The sequence below is a fragment of the Lichenostomus cassidix genome, chromosome 2 (genome assembly GCF_008360975.1).
Source record: "Lichenostomus cassidix isolate B80296 chromosome 2, HeHo_3.0, whole genome shotgun sequence".
Taxonomy (NCBI): domain Eukaryota; kingdom Metazoa; phylum Chordata; class Aves; order Passeriformes; family Meliphagidae; genus Lichenostomus; species Lichenostomus cassidix.
This window is the reverse complement of record NC_139482.1, coordinates 18482727-18503475: the sequence shown is the minus strand read 5'-3', so window position 1 is coordinate 18503475 and position 20749 is coordinate 18482727. Positions and strand designations below refer to the sequence as shown.

The window sequence follows — 20749 nt, the reverse complement described above, 5'->3', positions numbered from 1 at the left end:
CTTGAGAAAAACAGGAAATTTCCCCTAGTGGCCTCCAAATTCCTAAATCGTGTGTGTGATTTGAAATGGTGTATCAAATTACTAAACTGGGCTATATACAGGCAGGCTGAAGGCAGGGCTGCTGGGCAGCAGCAGAACAGCAGCACCAGCTCAGGAGCAAACTCCAAGTCATGGGAGAGCCCATTTGTGGAGACACACCTGAGGCAAGGAGTTCCTCTGGCAGGAGCTGCCAGCCTGTGCCAGCAGCAGCAGTGGGGAAAGGCAGTGCCTCTCTTTCTTCCACACCATGAGCTCTAATCCCAATGCACCTGCTTGGCAGGAAAGGCTGTGGGTCCTGCCAAGAACACGGCACTGCAGAGCAAGAAAAGTCCTGCTCGGTCAGTCCACAAAAGCATTCCAGCACTGCATCCAAGGAGCATGGAAAGGGAATCAAGGGTATCCATTTGTTCTAATCTGGGTAGGGAGAAGGACACATGCCCATATTTTCCACCTCTCAGGATATCAGCACCAATTTTCAAACCAGCTTACTATAACTGAGAAACAGACTGCAGTTCTGTGTTTGCAGCAGCCTTTTTGCAGGAGGGCTGGCACAATGGCCAGCTGGTGCTACTCTCTCTCCTTCCTGTGGCATGTCTGTAGTCTCCTCCTGGAAGGATGACCTGCAAATTCACAATCCCAGCTAGACAGATGCAGCAGAAACCCCCTCTGCCATATCCTAACCCAGCTGAAATCTGAAATCCTTGTATTAGCTACTTAGGTACTGCAGTGATAGGCACAATATGGATTAGATTTGAATACGGTGGAGATTTTCACTAGAAAATCCCCTGAGATCTCTCTCAAAGCAGCATTAAATTCAGGTCCACTGCAACACTAACCACAAGTTGGAAAAATGTGTCAGCATATCTATAAGTTTTATGGTATATTATGATTTATAATGCATCTGCTCCTAAGGGGATGGTATGAATTTTATGGGAAAAATTTCTGCTTAAATATAACTCACCCTACATGTATATTTTTTTCTCTATGTTTGTTGGATGATTGAAGAAAACCTTTGAAAAATACCAAATACACAGTCAGTCTTTTTCTTAAAAGGGTTTTTTTGATGAATCAATGGTTTCATTTTTAGTCTGAGTTATTTATCTTTTCTGCCACATCACCAATGTTAATTAAACTAATTAGTGTAAACTAATGTATAATATAATAATTTGGAATGAATTTGGGAGTAAATCTGTGGCAAAATAGTTAACTAATGTTTTATAAATCAAGCTAATGGTTTTAAAATGTTATACAAGTTTAATTGCCAATTTATTTTTACTGTAATTCTTCTAATCACTCACTTTACAATGAAATGTCACATTAATGATATTCCAGCTACTGTGCTGCTTTGAGTGTATATATGTTCCCTTTCAAACTCTAAAAACTAAAATATATGTTATTATATTTGCTTAATATACCCTTGATTAAAGCAATATTTTATATCAAAACATTTCTCCACAAGCTGTCATGAGATTGTAGTCCTTTCTCTTGTTACGAATATCTTCCTTTGTCTGAAAAAGTATCACTGCATTACAAGAATGCATATTGAGATACAATCAATATTATGGATTTAGGAGCGTGTTCACTTGACACACTGGCTGTGTTAAACTATATGTAGCTGATACCTTTAAGAGAGGAGAAACCAAAAACAAGAAAACCATGGAAATGCTTGGTGGACAGAAAGCCATGACCACCTATCAGCTGTAATTCTCATGAGTAACAATGAAAATCTGTAACCTCATTCATGTTACACTTACTTAACATTTGCAATTCCACTGAGATCAGTGGAAGTGAAGAGTCACCTGCCTGCTCTTAGGGTATTACATTTCTGAGCCCCTGAAAGTGACTGAACTGAAATTTACTATTTTACTGGTCATTTACAAGCTTTACAGTATGTTCAATATACCTGATTTCCTATTTTAATTCTGTAACATTTGTTGTGAGTTGTAGGGTGTAGACCATCAGAAAGACATTTACTGCCACCACTAAGTGCCTTTAGAAGTCATTAAAGTGGGTTTTTTTCTTTTGCCTTCAGCATTAAACATTTTATATAGCTAATACAACACCCAAGTGGAAAAAGTTATGTAAGATTCACCCTTCTATAAGGACTGTGCAATGTCACTGAATTCAGTAATTCCTTACTGCATTCATGGATTTAATCAGATTGATGAATGCATGACCAGCTTCTAAATGTATATTTAGTAAACATAACAAGTAAAATTGTCAACATTTTAAAAATGAGTAGTTTGTGAAGTTAAGAAGTTAGGGTGATAAACTCTGGATGATAAGCTCACCCAAATAAATCAAGCAGGCAATCAAGTGTCCACTCAAATGTTTTGTACAAAGTGTACATACTCTGACACACAATTAATCTAAAAATCATTTTTGCAATTCTAAAGTTGTACCTTGCTCTGAAGGTGCATTAATTCTTTTGCAAATACACTGTCAATTGTGGCTGGCATCTGCTGATAAAGAGAGTTGGAAAGGTCTTTCTTAGCAGCTCCTTTATACTTCACCTAGAGGGCAGAAAAAGGTGACACATAATGCAAAAATGTAGATACAGTAAACATACTACTTATTTTTTCTAGTAAGTAAAATGGCATAAAGCAGAACTGGAAAAATTTAATGCTGTCATTAACTTTCAAGGAAAACATCTTCAAATAATACTTTATGTGGATGTGTCTAATTCACAAAGCAATGCAAAATATCTCTCAATTAAATGCAATAATTTTGGTGGAGGCAGTTTTTTCTATCCTTTTTCAGATCATTTTCAAATCCAAAAATTATTTTTTCTTCTTGCTCTTTTCCCAAGTCTTGCACAACAGGACAAAATGAGAGGCCAACCATAAATAGTTTCCCAAATAATAAGTAGTAACAATTACATGTAGCTAGAAAGGACAGGAACATTGAAGTTAGCATGCCTGCCATCACTTCTATTTCATCTCTTCATATTACAGTCTCATTTTTAAATAACTTTTTATTTATCCTGTGCTTCCTCCAGTATTAGCAATTCCTCACAAAGGGATTTTACAGGAGAGCCCAGAATAACAGTTCAAAATCTGTGAGGCTTTTGCTTCAGATCTAAATTTGTCAAATTCATAAAACAATGTCAAGCACTACTGTGAAAGTAATCATAAATACAAAATATATTTTAAATTATACTATCTAATGTCATTTATTTACTGTGAAATACAGTTCTTCATTAGAGGCTAAATCCCCATATGTATTATATGTAGATATATCAATAATTTACTGTAGCATTTGTTGCTGTTCCTCAAAACAGAGGGCTCTTTTGCACTACAGTGGACATGATGTTAAGAATGTCAGCGTCCAAGATTTGCAAATACAGGTTATGGGACACTAGAGGTCAGTAATTTACAAGATAAACCATCCATCACATCATTGTCTTCAGGTAATGCTGCAATAAACAGAATGCTTAAGAGTGTGGTAATATCCAACATGCAGGGTTCAAAATTTAAAAGTATTTTTATATCTCTAAATCTTTGATTAATAATTAGCAGCAGATTCTCTGGAATCAGACAGATGGATTAAATACTCCTGATATACTGCATTTTTGTAGACAATAGTCTGTCTCTTATAAAGTGCAATTACATCAGATTTACTCCCCTTGGGACATGCCACTGTTTCTCAGAAAACAGGAAAATAAATACAAGAAAAGTATTCATTAGACACATTTATACTGAAAGCCACACAGCAAATTGTTGTATATCAGAAAGAGAATTTAGAATGTATAAAAATTATGTAACATCAGACAGCAGTATTGAGATGCTCTTTATCATAATCATAAAGGTGGCACAAAAAATAGCGCACCGAAAACTTCATTTCTGACAGAAAAATCACTCAGAACCAGATATTCTTTAACAAAGCCACTCTCTCTCAGGTGAAACTCCTTCTGATTACCTGTGGAAAATAATCAGAGAGGCAATCCTACAGCACCTTGTACCTGGGACATGAAGAGATGGCAGTAAATGCTGCCCCGGCATTCTGGAAGCTGTAGCTCTTTCTTTGGCACCACAGTCGTGTGTGTGCAAATGTCACAGGTACACAGAGATTTAGATTGATATATAGATATATAGATAGATAGATATACATAGATATAGATTTGTATACATGCATGCAAGTGCTCAGGCAGCCCACAGATGGCATTGACCTGATGTCTGCCCCAGGCCCCTTGCTGAAGGAGGACAGGGATGATAACATGGAAACAGTTTCCTTGTCTCCTTCTGTTTGATACCAGGCTGTGATTTCTCCACAACAGGGAAATTTCACACAGGTGCAATTTGCAAATCTCATCACTGCAGAAAAAGTAACATTCCTTTCCTATTTCTCAGTTTATCCACACATAAAATGGGATAGCTAGGATTGGCTCAGAACCATTAGTAAAGTGTCTTTAAATCCCAAAATAAAAGTGTCATGTAATTCCAAATTATTATTCACCTATATAGTATAAACTAAGTACAGCCTTTTAAGTCACTGCAGCTTTAAACTGGATTGTTATTTGAAATAAGCCATCCTTCCCCTGCTAAAAATCACAGCTTTCAACTGAAAGAGTTTTTAGGAAGGATAAGAAGCCAAGAAAATTCTTCAGTCTTTTAGATCTTACCTCAGAAATAAAAGCGCCAAGGCTTTTCACATGTTTTAGCTGCGGGGTGTCAGGTACGAATATGCACTTGCCTTTAGATTTTTTAAACTCTTCTTTATAGTGTATCTACAAAGAGGAGAAAAAGGAGTTTAATTGTTCTTAGAAACACACACAGAGAAAAGTAAACATAGGTTATTTTTATTTGTGTTTTTTAAATTATTTCTATTTTATTTTATTTTATTCATGGATACTATGCTGGATGGCTTGCAAATACCTCCGGCTGGATCAAATTAAACCATAAAGGGAAGCTACCAGTTCTCACGCACATTACCAGGGCTATGTAAAAGTCACAGAGCTCTTTAATAATAAAGATGAAAAAGACGGGATTTTTTCTCTACATCTAGAGCACATTTTCACTGTTGTAGATATTTTAGTATCTCTGAAGAAAGAAGAGTCGAATAATTGATCTCCTTGATCCTTGATCTCAAAGATAAAAATTGTTAAACTAACTTCTAACACAAACCTAGCAAGCACAGAATCTGTATAACATCATCAAATGCCCCTTTATGAATCCAAGAGTTACACGAATAAATTCAGGAGGCCACTGCCAAACCATTGCCTACAAAGCCAACAGTCATGACATTCAACTAATGACAGAATTTCTTTAAGACCAAACAAATTATAAATTAAGAGCAATTTTAAAATGTGTAAGCACAAAGGAAACCACTTTTGAAAAGGAAAAACCAAAACATTATGACATATTTTGCAAAAAAAAAAAAAAGGTTTGGTTGGTTGGTTGGTTGGTTGGTTTTTTTTTTTAATCAAACAACCATTTTCTTACAACAGGGCAAATAGTATGGGCAGGTATAATAATCACATGGCTGTTGCCAAAGTCAGAGTTATTGTTTGTATTACTGAGACTGCAAGAAGGATAAAATCTATGGACATGGTTAACGTGTAGGAACATTCATTATATAAGAACTGCATGAAGAAAGATGGTGAATTATGATGAGATGGACTAAATAAGTTTTAATGACATACACTTTACAGGGATAGCCTTAGATGTTTTCAGTGACATTTCTTTCTTTGTAGAGAGAATTATTTAGATCAATGCAAATTGAATTATTTAGTACTAAGCTTTCATGGTTATTATCTGCTACCATTTCTCTAACCTCATTTTCACATTCTGCATAACAGCAGCTTGAATTTGTGCACTCTAGACTTGCTGACAAGCACTGACAGAAGCAATATGATCTGCATCTGAGCATTACAGAAATATGCAGCCTTAATATCCTCTTTCTCTGAATCCTTAATGGATATCACAAGTTCTAGTCTACACTCCTCTGCAGGGACTTCAAAAACTCGTGAGAAGGATGGCATCCTACCCAGAATCAGCTCCTGTGCTTTCTAACGCAAACTTTGCGACCATTGAGAAATGGATTAGATAATGCCAAATTCATCTCAAACTCATGACTACTTAATCCTCACACAGGAAACCATTTTGGTTGATATTGAGCTCATCCACATTTGACTACTGAAAGAATCTACATGTCATTTCCAAATCATATAATCTGATTTTGTGGATTTCAGTCTATTCTAAAAAAAACCTTTTGGCAAACAAGGGGTGTAATATTACTGTGTCATGACTTTACTCACAAACCAAAGCCAGTGGTTTATGTAATCTCTGTGTAACACCATACTCACAGGTAATCACAGAGCAACACACAAAAAAGGGAAATTTTATGATAAAATGTTATGATAAACATGAGCAGGCACTTACTGTTCAACCTGCACACGTGCATGGGAAGTTTAAAGAGCTGACTGTCTACTGGTTGGGTTTGATGGCATTCCCAGTAGAAACTCCTGTAAAGTTTTGACTCTGCCAGAGACAGAGAGTCTTGCTGTTCACAACTTGAATCACCCACAGATATCTGAAAGCTGACTGTAATTATATCCATTTTAATTACAGAGCAATAATTACATTCAAAAATCAAACATGAAAGCTTCCTAAGGTATCTCTTAACTGGAGCGAATGACAGAACATGACTAGAAGAAACAAAGCTGTTCTGCTGTAGAAGTCTTGCTTTCAAAAGAATTGAAAGCAGCAAATGACTAATGCCACCTCCTTAATCCTTTATTATGCACATTTGTTTTAGTAACCCACAGAAGCCACAAAATGCACACAGACTCAAGTGGGCAATTTAGAGGGAACAGATATAACAAAATGTTTGGTCAAACTGTGATCCAGCAAACTCCATTCTGCTACAATATTGTCCACATTGTTTGGAATCAGAAAGATGGAAGTTGAAATGGGACAAGTATAATGAAGTCATGATACCTGCACTTAAAAAACATATTTAGTGTAACTTATGCAAGCAAGATTTTCAAGAGGTTGGCTATGATCGAACATAACCAATGGTCAGAATGAGTAGGTAGAGAAGCTAATATTCCTCTTCAGAGTTTGTAGTTAAGAATTCAAATGCCTAAAATATTGAATAGAAGTTTTGCCGGCCAGTGGCTTACCCCTCACCACAAAATACACTGTTTAATGTTGAGCAGATCTGTTAAGCCTTGTGAAAAAAAACAAATAGGAAAAATTTGCAAATGATGGCCTGGAGCCACTGCTCTTTCAATATACTTCTGGAGTTCAACAGATCACTAAAGGGCCAATTTTTCACAGTTCTCTTCATATCCTTTTCTTCTGCCTGACTGTTCATAAAACTAACTCTGACCAGCAGCAGAACTACCCAGTAAAGTGGATTAAAAATTCCTAGACAACCACCAAAACAGTAAGTTTCAAGCTGCAATTTTTTCTTAATGGATGTTATATGGAAAGATCAACTTTATAAAACAAGGCTTTAAGCTGAAGATTCCTGGTTCAGCAAGAAAATTAATCTCGCCCATGGCCTGTCCCATCAGCCTTTCTCAGGGGGAAACTGTGGGCTAAAGGAAAGGCTCCAATGGTAACAGCTTAATCCAGGCAGCCACCATTCCTTTTATTCAGGGACACATGCTCATCTAACTTTGAGAAAATATACTCAAAAACTATTCTTAATAATCTTAACATCAATGGTGTAACCATGTCAAAAGTCATCACAGCTAGATCCATTGTAGAACTGTAATATCTAAAATACCTATTTATGTTTAGAGAAACAACAAAACTGTCTGAACCTTCTTATCTAGCTTTTGTGCTAGAACAAAAGGGAACCTCTTTCCATTAAGCATTCACTTTCCAACCCTACATTTCTTAATTTATAATCTGTCGTAAGACTAAGAACTGTGTCAGACCAGAGATCCATCTAATACAGCGTCCCTTCTCTGTGGCCATAGGAACCTAGAGAAAAGCAAGAGAAAATGGCAGGCATACACTATTACTACTCCATAGTAATCTCCAGCAAAATAAACCTCAAGGTCCTCTTGAGTTAGAGGCTGTGAATAGTAATGGTGAGTCCAGGGCGACAGCTTCACCCAGAATTAGGTGGTCAAAACCCTGTTGCTTTGGCACACTGTTTCCATTCTTGGCTCTAGATCTTTATGGCCTTTTCTTTTTAACAGTCACATCCTAAAACAAAGTTGGACTTCATGCAAGGACAGATAAATGACAAATAGTTCTGGTTTTTGCTTTAGGGGGAAAGAAGCACTGGTACCACTCATTACCAAAATTCAGCAGAATCTTCAGAAGGCAAAGTGTCTGCCATTCTACCAAAAAGGATTATGATAGTTTGGTCAATTATCTTGTATAATTGTTCCTGTCTCTGCTTATAACAATACTGACAACATCACACCTCATAATCAAAACAAAGAAGAGATTAAAATACACCACAAGCAAATGGAGGAGCTCAATTTCAATATGGAAGAGAAAAGGCCTGGAGAGGAAGGCAATTCATATAAATCAAACACACATGACAGTTTTGAAAACATCTGTGGAATAAAATTGCATAATAGAGGGAGATTAAATAGAGTGACTGTCGAGAGAAACGATCCAGGGGGTATCACAGCCACAGAACAAACATCTGCCAGCCGCAAATGAAACTGGGGATTTTCTCAAGAACTGGAGCACAAAAATACTTCACAACTTCCCCTATGTACAGCTCTAGGCTGACAGTTACAGATGCACCAAGGGCTGCCATTGTAGCACTTTTTCAAAACCACATTGCCAAATTAAAGTCAGCCTGCAAAGAATGCAGGGCAAGCGTAACACAACCCCAGTATCTCAGGCATGTGCACTCCTGGCTCTGCATTCTGCTGGAGAGTTGTGCTGACAGCTCCACCAGCAGAAAAGGACAATCACCCAGTCTCGTGGTCAGCAAGGACACAGGCTGCTCCCCCAAGGTCATCTGAGAGCCAAACTGCAAGCACCCTAAAACCACTGTACACATAAAATATGCAGATGTACACCAATCATAAATCCACACAAACTGTAGTTTGTGCAAAGGTTCATGCTATAAAGGATAAGGAATATTTTAAAAGTTCTGAATGTCAACAAGTCAAACATGGAAGATAAGAACGCAAACTCCTTGCTATTTATTGGCTCCACGACGAAATGTGCCAGGTGAGTAATTTATACCCAGGCACAAAGGACTTCACTGGTCATAAGAAATTCCATTATAGCAAAAATTCTGGGAAACAAAATTCATACTCTATTCCATTCAAGCCAATGAAGAAAAACCTACTGATTTCATCAGAGGCTGAATAAGGGCCCAAAGCTGGATGTTATTTTTAAACACAAAGCTTCTTTTTTGAATTTAGATTGCTCTGGACCATTATATATTGTTCTTGCTTTGAAAGCATTAATAACACTTTGCCATTATGCCTGACATATTTCAAGGAAAATCTAACACGCTTGCAGGCTAGACGCATCACAAGTTTTCAGCAAAAGCCCACATCCCTGAACCATTATAAGCTGTAGAAGCCTGGCTTGACTTAGTTATTCACCTGAGCTCTCAAGCCCCTGCAGAAAATCCAAGAAAATACAGCCACTCCATCTACCCACTAATTAACAGCCATAGCCAACATTACTCCTAAAGGGTACAGAGCACAGTAGTAACTCCATTTCAATTAAGCAAAAGATTTCTTCAGCATTTTTCAAGTTTTTGCCTTTAAGAACAGCAACCACATTTAGAAAGAAGCTGCATGGATGCAATAAATGTATTTTGGGTCATATAAGAGCTCCAGGTCCATTTTCATTTTGGCCTTTACATGAGTTGACAGGCACTTAATGCACCATATGCCCTTTTTTCCCCAAAGAAAGCATGTATGTATCTATTAGTAAAAATAATATTAATCTCTACTACTTCCTAAAGTAGATTGAGTTTACAAGGGAGCCATCTTGGTAGCTTCTCTTAAGGATCTATGCAATTTTCAGCAGTCTTTCTGTGAAAATTGAAGTAGACAGTGTACGGAAAAAGACGAAATGTTGACCTTTCAAGTCACACTTTCAAGCCAGCACTGTAACACTTTAAGCATCCCAGATACTCTTCTTCTGAGTTGACTATTTTTTTCTGATACACAACTCTTAAAAATTTATACCTAAGATATAGACTCTATATGTTCTATTCCCATTAAATCAACAACCCAAATCTAAATATCAGATTACAACACAACATGAGCCAGACAGCACTTCTTGATTTCTTTAGAACATCTGTTTTAGCAAATCACTCTCTCCTCAGAAAGATCTCCTTTCCTGACAGCCAGCTTTCTCTCAGGAGAAATATCAGTCTTTACACCCATGCATATGAAGGGACAGAGTTGCTTTCCAGACACACTGTCCCACAGGGAAACAAAAATAAACTGCCAAGAAGGCAAATCTGATGCTGTTACTTTGAAGCAATCAGATCTACTCCAATTTAAGATGTCTTGGACCTGATCTGTGATTTTATATAATATTTATATAACCAATCAACACTTAAAAATCTATAGTAACTAAACCAAAAATTAGCTAGGTAAATAATTTTTAAAGATAGTCTAACATTTCAGTGGATTTGTCCTATAAGTATAGTCAATAACAAGATGCTGAGCAGTTTTGGGCATCTATCAGAACAGAACAAAAGGTAACACTCAAAATTCATCTTCTGTTTTTAACCTCACTCCTTACAGCTATATATACTGGAACCCAGTTTGGTTTAAACCAATTAAACTGCATAGGATTAAGCTACAACCAGAAAAAACCCTGCATTTTCCTGGTACAAGCTGCCAAGGTGTTCTCATGGTAGACACCCTCTGCCTGAAACCCATGTTTTGAAGTACTCTCTTTTCTGGGGCCTGTGCTTTGCACCATCCAAGTGCTCCAAAAAGCTCATTCTTCTGTGGCTGATAATTTACAGTACCAGACAAATCTGTGCTTTTCTATTATTTTGTGTGCTTTTATTATTTGAGCCTTGGATAGGCACATGCTACACTATACATATTTGAGAAAACATGTATCATAAATAAAAACCCCTTTGAAAAAATAAATGCAAATATGAGGAAGCAAATAGTCACCATCACTTACATCACTTATTAATTCACTGCATTTTCGGGCCAGTTCCATATTTCTGTCCTCAATAACAGGGTTGAGGAAGATCTGAAAGAGAAAGGTAATCATTCCAGGTTTATTGTCCAAAAGAGTAAAAACAGAAGGAAAGAAGTACTTTTCAAAACTACTAGGGTTTAACTCACCTGTTCTTCTTCTTCCCCATTCTCATTTTCCTCCTCCCTGAGATCCTGAATGACAGACACTCGCATTTTAATACTTTGCGGGAAACAATGAAAACTCTTAAAAGGTTCAGTGCTGCAGGAAACAGCTCAGACCCTCCAGCAAGCCTGGAATCAATGCTCCATTTGTGTCCTCCACTGCACTTAACCCTACCACAGCTCCTTCCTTATTTAGGCAGCACTTGACAGTCTTTATCTGAACAATTCAGAGTGAGTGAACTGAAAGGCATTGCAGATGGCCTTGCTGGCTATCACTCACAGCAGAGCTAACGCTTTCTTACTGATAAAATATAATTTTAATTCTATTAAAACCTATTCCAAATGACCATTTTTAAAATTAACATGAACACAATTAAAATACTGTGATGGAGTTAATTAGTAACGTAAGTAATTTCGTAAAACTAACAGGATTAAAAGAGGAACGTTGACTCTAAGTTTGTGGGAAAACTGCCCAAGTCTAAGATTCAAGGCATCAGTGACTCAAAAATTAGCTATCACAAAGCTTTATTTTAGTGGCCCAATAATAATGCTTCTTGTTTAAAAAAGCACATTGTTCTCATTTTCCAGTAGATGTAACTGCTAGTATATTTTTTTGAGAATTACTTCTTTTCCACAAATCTTACAGAATTCCTTAAATGCTTCCCATATCATGTCAGCTGCAGCTTAAACCTGTGTATACATAGATACAAACGAGTCTGTATTACAAGTATATATGGCTAAGTATTCATACAAATGTAGATATTCCTCCACTGTTACAAACTGTCATGGTCTGTAGTCTCAAAACCAACCTTTTTCAGTACGAAGTCACTGACTCCAGCTGCAGTGAAACTGAAAGATATCCTTATGTCAATGGTTGCTTACAGAGTGTTTACTTCTGTAAAACAAGCAAGAAGGTATTACAAGACCAATTGGAGCAACCGGCATTTTAACGTCATTTTTCTTTTTGAACAGTAGCTTGTGTATTTCTCCTTTTGCAGAGGTCATGATTTTGAGCTTCATTTAGCAAAGTCATTCACCACTACACAGCTTTGCAACCAGGCAAAGATATAAGGAATGTGTGCTCTTAAAAAAAACTCTTTAAAGAATTTTAAGCACATGTGCCCAAACGCAATGTCCTGAGAGCTTATTTAAAAACACAGATTTCCTTAGAAAAAGAAACATTTCAAAGATGAGAAAAAATACAGCATTTGATTTAGTTAGGGTCTGAAAATTTGAAAAACAAACTATTAAGAACAAAGGCAGGAACTGCTTTCAGCCTAAACCAAGAAACAGAACTCTTTATACATTAAGAGTACAGAAAGCTTCAAGACTTTCCATTCCACTTTCAAATATAAGCTCCTAAAGTTCAGGTTTGGATTGGCATTGATGAAGTTTGGATTTAAACCTAGAAGTCTAGTTTATATAGGTGAGAATTACCTGTGATTTATGCTGACAGCTTTTGGAGTTCAGGGTGTTTCATCCTGGAGGAAACAAATGTTTTAGTCATATGAGTATTCACAGTAACAGGCCTTTTTTGAAGATTATGACAACAGCAAATATATTCCTAAACAACACACTCATGCATTTTAAGGACCACATGGTAAGGAGACAGAGTACTTACAAAAGTGTAAGACAGAAATGCAGCGCTAAGGCATCACTTTGGGAATTTTGTGATAATATTGAAAATACTATATTCTTTCAGTGCAGTTTATTTCCCTTTCCTTCCTACATTTAATAAATTTTTTAAGTGGAGACATTGAAAAACATTTAAGAGGATATAGAAAAGCTATTAAGAGCTGCAAAGCTTGCTGAATATGGAGAAATCTTTTGCTATTTTTTGCACTGGAAAGCAAATACGGTCAAAATTACAATGCCAAAACTGTTCATATATCGGGGCAAAAGCGAGGTGTTCACCTTTTTAACATGCTGATGGATTTTCAGCAGCTGTACAGACCAAAATTTATATATTAATTCTGGTTTTTCTGCACTGCCTTCTGCATAATAAAAACCTGCAAGATCACTTTTGGTCAGCCCTGAAGTCATCAGGCAGTTGGACTACACAGTCACTGGAATTCCCTTCCAACTCAACTATTCTACTCCATTCCGTTCTATTTTATTCTACAATCTGTAACTACTTTGATACAACTCATTTTTTCTCATTTTTGCATAACTAAGTATTCAAATACTCTGTGCCCCATGCAACTTCCGTAATACAAGGATTGCCAGACAGTTGCTATAACTCATCATATTATAGAAAAATATAATACTATGCACAAAGGGAGTAATGGAAAAAAATCACAGAATCAACTAACCACACACAAGATACTCAAAAATCCACTTTTCACATAAGAGATGCAGCAAGATACTCTATGACACAAAAACCTGTCTCACTTTTTTTCACCCTCCTCAAAACAATGAATACTATCAGAAAACACTCACTGTACAATAAAGCAAGCCTTAAAATTTAATATATCCAGATATAATTCAGGGAAGAATTTGTTAGGACCATTTAAGAGTTGCATGGTCTAGAAGTGTTGATTCAATTAGCACCCTGCAGGTTGAAAAGAATCATAGCAAGGCCTGGGTGAGAAGGGACTCTAAAGATTATCCAGTTCCAACCCCCCCTGCCACAAGCAAAGGTTGCCCAGATTGCCCAGGGCCCCATCCAACCTGGCCTTGTCCAAGTGGCCTTGAACACTTGCAGGCATGGGAAAGAAGCTTTAGTTACTTCTATAAGGGGCAAAAAATAACCTAGAATCAGCAGGTATTTTTGGCATTGGAAATGTTTTTGTACATTTCTAATATTTTTAAAATTACTATAAAAATACTAAATCTAATCTGAACGAAGACCTAGTTAAAGAGCTGAGCTTTCCATCCCCTGAACAATTATGAACTATGTTGTACTAAAGATTACTTTTCACCTGCAAAACGTGCAATTTTACCAAAACTTCCAAATAGACACCTCTGAGTTGTTTTTTTCTATATATAATGGAATAATCCATTGTCTTCTGTTCTGGCATGAAACAGCACAGATTAAACAAAATCCAGTTGTGCAGAATTTTAAGAAAACACTGTAATGGAGTGCTAAGATTTATATGCACAGAAGGCATGGCAAAATTAGAATTTCTTATTTCTTTATAGATATCTTAGAATGAATAAAAAGGGGGGAAATGGGTTCTTCAGGGAAGTACCCAACATGAATTGATTCAAATTTTGTAAGAAAATGCTGCATAGTTCCACATTTCTACTTCCACACAGCTGCATGGACATTTCACATCTCAGTTCTACTTTAGCCTAGATTATTTACAGAAGCAATGTACTTGCAATACGCAACCTCTGCTTATGCTGTGAAAGGAGACATTTCAGTTTCCCAACACTTCAAGCCCTCATTTCATGTTTCAGTGGACTATTTTTTGTCACAGAACATTACTTGAGTACTTGATGTAAACACATATCAGCTGAGGAGGCAGAAGGGGCAGAAACATGGAGTGTAAATGAGGCCAAACCCCATGAGCACAAGTTGGCCTAGCAGGTACGTGGTTCAGGTGCACAGCTGGGCAGCTTTCCCACTTGGATCACACACAGCTGAGGCCACATCTGGCCAAAGCCCCACCATCTCCTTGTCCCTTTATCAGTCTTTCAAGAAATACATTTGGGAGTTGTTAGCCTAGAAAGTTAAAAGGCTTGATATCTTGATTTGGCCCTGATACACGTAACAATTTAACAGTGATTTTCATTTCTGTCCCTGAACAAACAATACCTATGGAATTTTTTGGCATAATCCCTAACAGCCTTCTGATACATCCAATATCTACATGTACTGCTGGGCTGAAAGGACCAGGCTACCACTTCACAGAACAACAGAACCTGTGTTTGTCCTGGTAAAGATACCAGAAACCTCAAAATCTCAAGCCAGTTTAATGCAGAGTTCCTCCTGGGGTACTTGAACATAGGTTGTGAATTAAGGACCAAGGTATTTCAGCTGGAAATCTGCACAGTACTATACTGAGATGTATATACATTATGAATATACTCCTTTCAATTCAGGACTGAAAACCTAACAAGAGCAGAGGTAAAGGTAGTGCTTTAGCTATCCTGTTTTCAATTAGTTAAAAATCAACCCACAGACATCCCTGAAATTAACATTTTATTTCCTGTTCTTACTGGACAGGCACAGACAACACTGAAATAACTACAATTAATTCAACACATGCAGATGGTGGAGTCTTTTCAAAAAGCACACAAGGCGTTTGCAAGTGCTGAGACTCAATTACTTCTCATTTCTAGAAACACTCAGACTGGAAGTTGCTAGCAGCCCCGCATAAGGAAGTTCATAGTTAAGCTATCAGCACCAGAATCACAAACAGAAAAATGTGAGGAATCCCAGCCGGCCAGTTTTAATGTCCCTGAACATGAAATACCAACTCACATTAACTAGAGAAATTTGAGTGATGACTCTATTTAGAGGAAAAACTAACCTTTAAGTTTCTATCTGTCACACCATTAACAATGCATTTATCAACAGCACTTCAAAACCTGCAAATACCTCATGGTTCTAAGCCAGGATTTTCATTCAATAAAAATCATTTTATTTAAGGTTTTGGTAAAGCAGAGAGTAGCAATGACATTTCTAAGGATAAATACAAATGAGAGAATTCTGACTTTTGAATCCCAGAAAACCCAAAAAATTTCAACGCCTAATAAATACATAAACACAGACATTTTTTGTAAACTCACACTCTCAGAGACACTGCCTAGGCTAACTGGATTTTGATGGCAGAGCATTTCAAATGTTCATATGGTATATAACTAGTTTCACATAATTATATCCAATCTAATCTAGATACCAGAAGCACTGTAATCTGAGTTAATAAACTCTTTCCCATACAACTCATTATCCTGAGAAATGAACCCATTCCGAAGGGAGAATATTTATCAGGGCATAAGATTGTGCCATGCATATGTAGCCTTAGCTGTGATCAGGAACAATACATTAAAATGAACCAAAATAAACCATTAATACCACCCCAAAACCTTCACTTCATTTTTCTACCAATATTTGTAATTGCCCATGTTTACACAATACTTTTTAAACCTCAAAACAGTATTTCCTGTGTGGGATACACAGTTCTACCTATTTTTTCCAAATTTTTCGTTTGTCAAGAAATTAAATCATCAACAATGGAGGAAACTGTTTTTTCCACCCCCTCAGTATTTTCAGTTTAACCAGAAGACTGAAAAATCTATCCCTCCTACAGCTCCTTTTGAAGCTGATGGATCAGGAGCTGAGATGCCACATTTGACTGCACTGCAGCTGTTTAATCCACGCCCCCTGGCTGCTGTGGCATTTCCCTTTCTTGCCATAAAGCCTTTTTCCCCTTACTCAAGTGCTCACCCAGGCATGGCAGCCCACCATAGCCAACAGCTCTGGGGCAGAGCAGAGGAGCTCTTCAGCACTCCCAGCTCTTACCAGTGCATTACAACCATGAACAGTCAGGATACTTTTACCTCGTACCTACAAATGTGGAGCCCCAATGCTCCCATGTGCTGAATGGCCAAGAGCCCCACAGCTCGTACAGTGGGGAGCAATACACATCCAAGCTGTCCCTCTGCTCTGCAATTAGTGGCTCAGATTTCACAAGGCTGTTCTACAAAAGCTGGCTGGAAAAAGAAATTATCAGCTGACTGGGCTGCTGTGTGAGGTACACATAAAGGCAAAATCACTTTCAGCAGAAGAAGGAGTTCAGCTTTTCTCTTAATGCAGAAAAGTTTGAGTAATAGATCCAAGTTTCCTATTCACAAAAACTAAATCCTATGAAAGAAAGAGGAATATATAATAAAAGTTTGGAAATTTTATTTTTCTATACAGCTAAAATCATTAATCATAGTAGGTGAAAGGTGTGAAGCCAGAAGAAAACAAGTTTCATTTTGTCTCAATAAATCCTAAAAAGCTAAGGATATCTCCTTTTTCCTTTCAGTGACTATACATTAATATAAAGTTTACTATAATCTGAAATAATAGAAAATTTGCATTTATCTTGCATACAGACTCTTAGTTCTTAGCCATATTGATTGGGCATGTTTGCTTGCCAGGAATTTTTCTTGTGGCATTACTTTGAATTCAACTGCCTGAACCAACAGAATCTCCTGGAGCAGGAAGAGAAAATTGCACATTTCCTATAAACTTAATTTTCAGCCTATAACCCTCACTTCCGTAATTAATCCATTTTTCTAGAAACTAAAGCCACAGTGGTTTATTTTACTTGTATTTGAGTTTTTTCTTCTTCTTATTTCTGCACTTGTATTTTAGCAGCCCTGATACTGTAACTCTCTGGACAGAACAATAGCAATACTGTAAGTAACATACATCTTTTAAAAAACCTTCAAAATTTTACCATTCTGGAACACTTCATGTTACTGTGCTTCTCACATAATTAAATTTGCATCAAATTGCTACAGAAAGCTAACTGTACAGTAAAAACTATGTTATTCATTGACAGTTATTTAAAATAATAGCTTTAAGATTTCTGAGTAGTCTTCAGAAAGCTCCCCAGAATAAGAAAGATTAAACCAAACAGGCCAGGATGAGAAATTTAATGAATGCTTTTGAAATAATGGAAGTCACTTGTTTAATGAAGAAAAATGTATTTAAGTAATTTCATTTTTTTATCAAGAGAATTAATTTCAAGTCATAAGTAATTGATGTAGAAGGTATATTTTGAAATACCTCCAGACACTGAAAGACAAAAATAAACCTTTACTTATGCAAAACATACCACACTTTTATTGTGATTAAAATTACTAGTTCTTAAATCTCAGATGGAGGAAAAAAAGACCAATTTACCTTTCTTTTTACTTTGTGAATTGTTCCCATCATAAGATTTTAACAAAAAAAACAAGTTACACATACTTAGTGTCCAGAAGTGCTTAAATCTGGACTGTCATAGTCAAGCTTCTCTTTCAGCCTATTGTTCCTTGCATGATAGGTTAAGACAATGCGCTGTACTATGAATTTAGCACTGCATTCAAAAACAAAGCACATAATATATAAAATGCACATTCAGAAAATATCCACAGTTTTCAAGACAGAGAGTTTATAGAGACTGATGTAGGGCTCGTTCTTCCCAAAGAAGTTGCTGTCAAAATAGTTTACTTGAATAGAGTGAATATTAATTTTTAAGTGCTTATAATAGCCTACAATGGGTTAGGAAATAAAACTGTTAATAACCCTGCATTGAAAAGAACCTTTTAACAGAGAAACCTGTACTCTGAGGTCAGTGGACAGCCTAATCCTGTAATTGTGTTCATGGCTGTAATTGAAGAGAGCAACTTACAAGTTCTTAAGCATTGACTACAGTGTTGAAGAAAATACACTAAAAATACAATAGCTGGCAATAAGTCACAAGAATGTTAAATTCTTGTGTACAGTCTGTTTAGCAATGATATACACAAGTTTCTATGACAAGATGATAAAAACATCTTCCATCATTCACTGAAAAATACTTTTCTGCTTATATCATTGATGAAGTGGCAAGTACCTCATTTAGAAATGTTGACTAGCATTTAGCAACATATTTTTATATTCAAAGAAAAGCAGATAATCTTTTTAAAGTATTTAGTTAAATATCTGCACCAGATTAAAATTATTTATTATCTGATTTTTTAGTCTTTTAAAACAAGTTACATCAAACTTTATCTTTTACTATAGACATGGTCCATAGTTTAGCTGCAAAATTTCGGCCTAAAAATTTTTTACCCCCAGGGAATTCTCTTTTGCATGGATGAAATAACAGCTGATCTAGCACTTTCCAAATAAACAGTGAAAATTTTAGCATAAGAATGTCTTATTTTTAAATTGCCTTCATTTTCCTCCATCATTCACAAAAAAATAACAACTACATCAAGAAATAATGCTTTATCAGTTACTTAATTTGCTTTCACATTAGAGCATCATCTCACTTCTGGTCTGAGGTGTTTTCTTCAAACCAGTAGAGGACATAAAACTGGAATTTCTTGCTTCAGCTACTTTTTAGTCATTCCTGGGACCTGGTTACTCTTGAAAACAAGCAATTACAATGACAACAGTGAAACTCGAACTTGGGACTTTAAATTATTATATCAATACTGATACTTCTAGGTGAACATACTTCTCAATCTATTAAGAACCATTACAATGCTTATTAAAATGACAGTTCTCATAATTTACTGTAGGAAGAAATAGTTCCTATAAATAAATAATAAAGATTTAGACCTACAATGCTCTTCTTATAACACAGTATATGTAAATTACCACTTAAAAAGCACAGTGAATTACAATTCCTCAAATCAAAGAAGGCTAATGCCTGCACTATGTGAAACACCACAATAAGCCCCTCCTGAGAGGAGAAAGGAGCTATATTAAAGAAATAATATAGCTATGTTTTGTACACTACAAATTATCCAGAAATACCATCTTTGGATATGATCGCTTGTTGCTGTTAATAACATTAAAGAGCAATAAATACTTTTAACTCATACAGCTTCCTGTGGATCAGATGTAAAGAATTTTATAAATAGAGGGATAAAGCCTTTGATTGAAAATACAGACACAGAGCAAGCCAAGTCCTCTCCTTGTCCTCAGGCACTTGAGGACTAGGCTGGAGTCAGGCTTAAGTAAGAACAGCCATGGATAAGTAAGCCTGACCAAAAAACCTGCTCCTGATCATGCTGCTGATTCGTGGCCAATTGACAATCACGGTATGAACAGAGGTTTGAGAGGTGCAGCAGACTTGATTTGGGGAACAAACTGTCTTAAGCCTCCTTTGAACATCTGGAATTTTGTGAAGAGGATAAACAGCTACTGGACTGGGCTGCTCCTTGCTATATATCTGAAGATATATGATAATTCCATCATTCTGTTTTACAAGGTGGAGAACAGGGAGCCATGAGGTAAAGCAGCATCTCCACAGTAAGAAAGGAAGCCTGCAATGAATCAAGATTTCTTGACTCCCAGCCCTACAGTTTTAATGCTGATACTGTAGAGCTTCTCAACAGGATTTTTCCTGGCTCTTTTTCAGTGATATTTCTGTTAAGTCACTTCCAGCATAAATTAACTCTTAACTTATAATACTCTATTCACAGCAGTGAAGATTGGGGGATTTTTCTAGAACATCTTGCTATCTGTTAAATAAATGTTGATGTTAATATAGCCTAAAAACTATGAAAGGAAAAACTGGGAGATCAGAACACAGAGCAGTTCTTTCATTTAGGACCTGACACTAAATTACAATTAGTAAGCGACTGGGTTAATGTGCAGAACAGGGTTAGAATAACAGTGTAGTTACTTGTCATGCAAATGAATTTCAATGTCTGTTCAGTTATCAGTAGTAACTATTCAGCACAAAAAAAAAAGCAAGATAAACTCTCTGGAATTTTGCATATAGAAAGAGAGGGAAAATA

At 36.5% G+C, this 20749-nt stretch overlaps 1 protein-coding gene across 6 annotated transcripts in view; it reads right to left on the bottom strand.

The window, feature by feature from the left end:
• The window catches only part of NEBL (nebulette), a 252787-nt gene that overhangs the window by 79063 nt on the left and 152975 nt on the right, over positions 1 to 20749 (bottom strand). For 3 of the 6 annotated variants that reach the window (XM_085050559.1, XM_085050560.1, XM_085050562.1), the window contains exons 1-4: positions 11297 to 11482; positions 11130 to 11201; positions 4661 to 4765; positions 2442 to 2552 (exon numbers count right to left, since the gene is read on the bottom strand). The exons of 2 other annotated variants lie outside the window; for them this stretch is intronic. In XM_085050559.1, the coding sequence (XP_084906685.1) occupies positions 2442 to 2552; positions 4661 to 4765; positions 11130 to 11201; positions 11297 to 11362 (354 nt within the window). In that variant the 5' untranslated portion in view covers positions 11363 to 11482. Of the gene's footprint in view, positions 1 to 2441; positions 2553 to 4660; positions 4766 to 11129; positions 11202 to 11296; positions 11483 to 12120; positions 12207 to 12748; positions 12793 to 20749 lie in introns of those variants that run through there. One more of the 6 variants, XM_085050561.1, reaches the window with a different exon arrangement.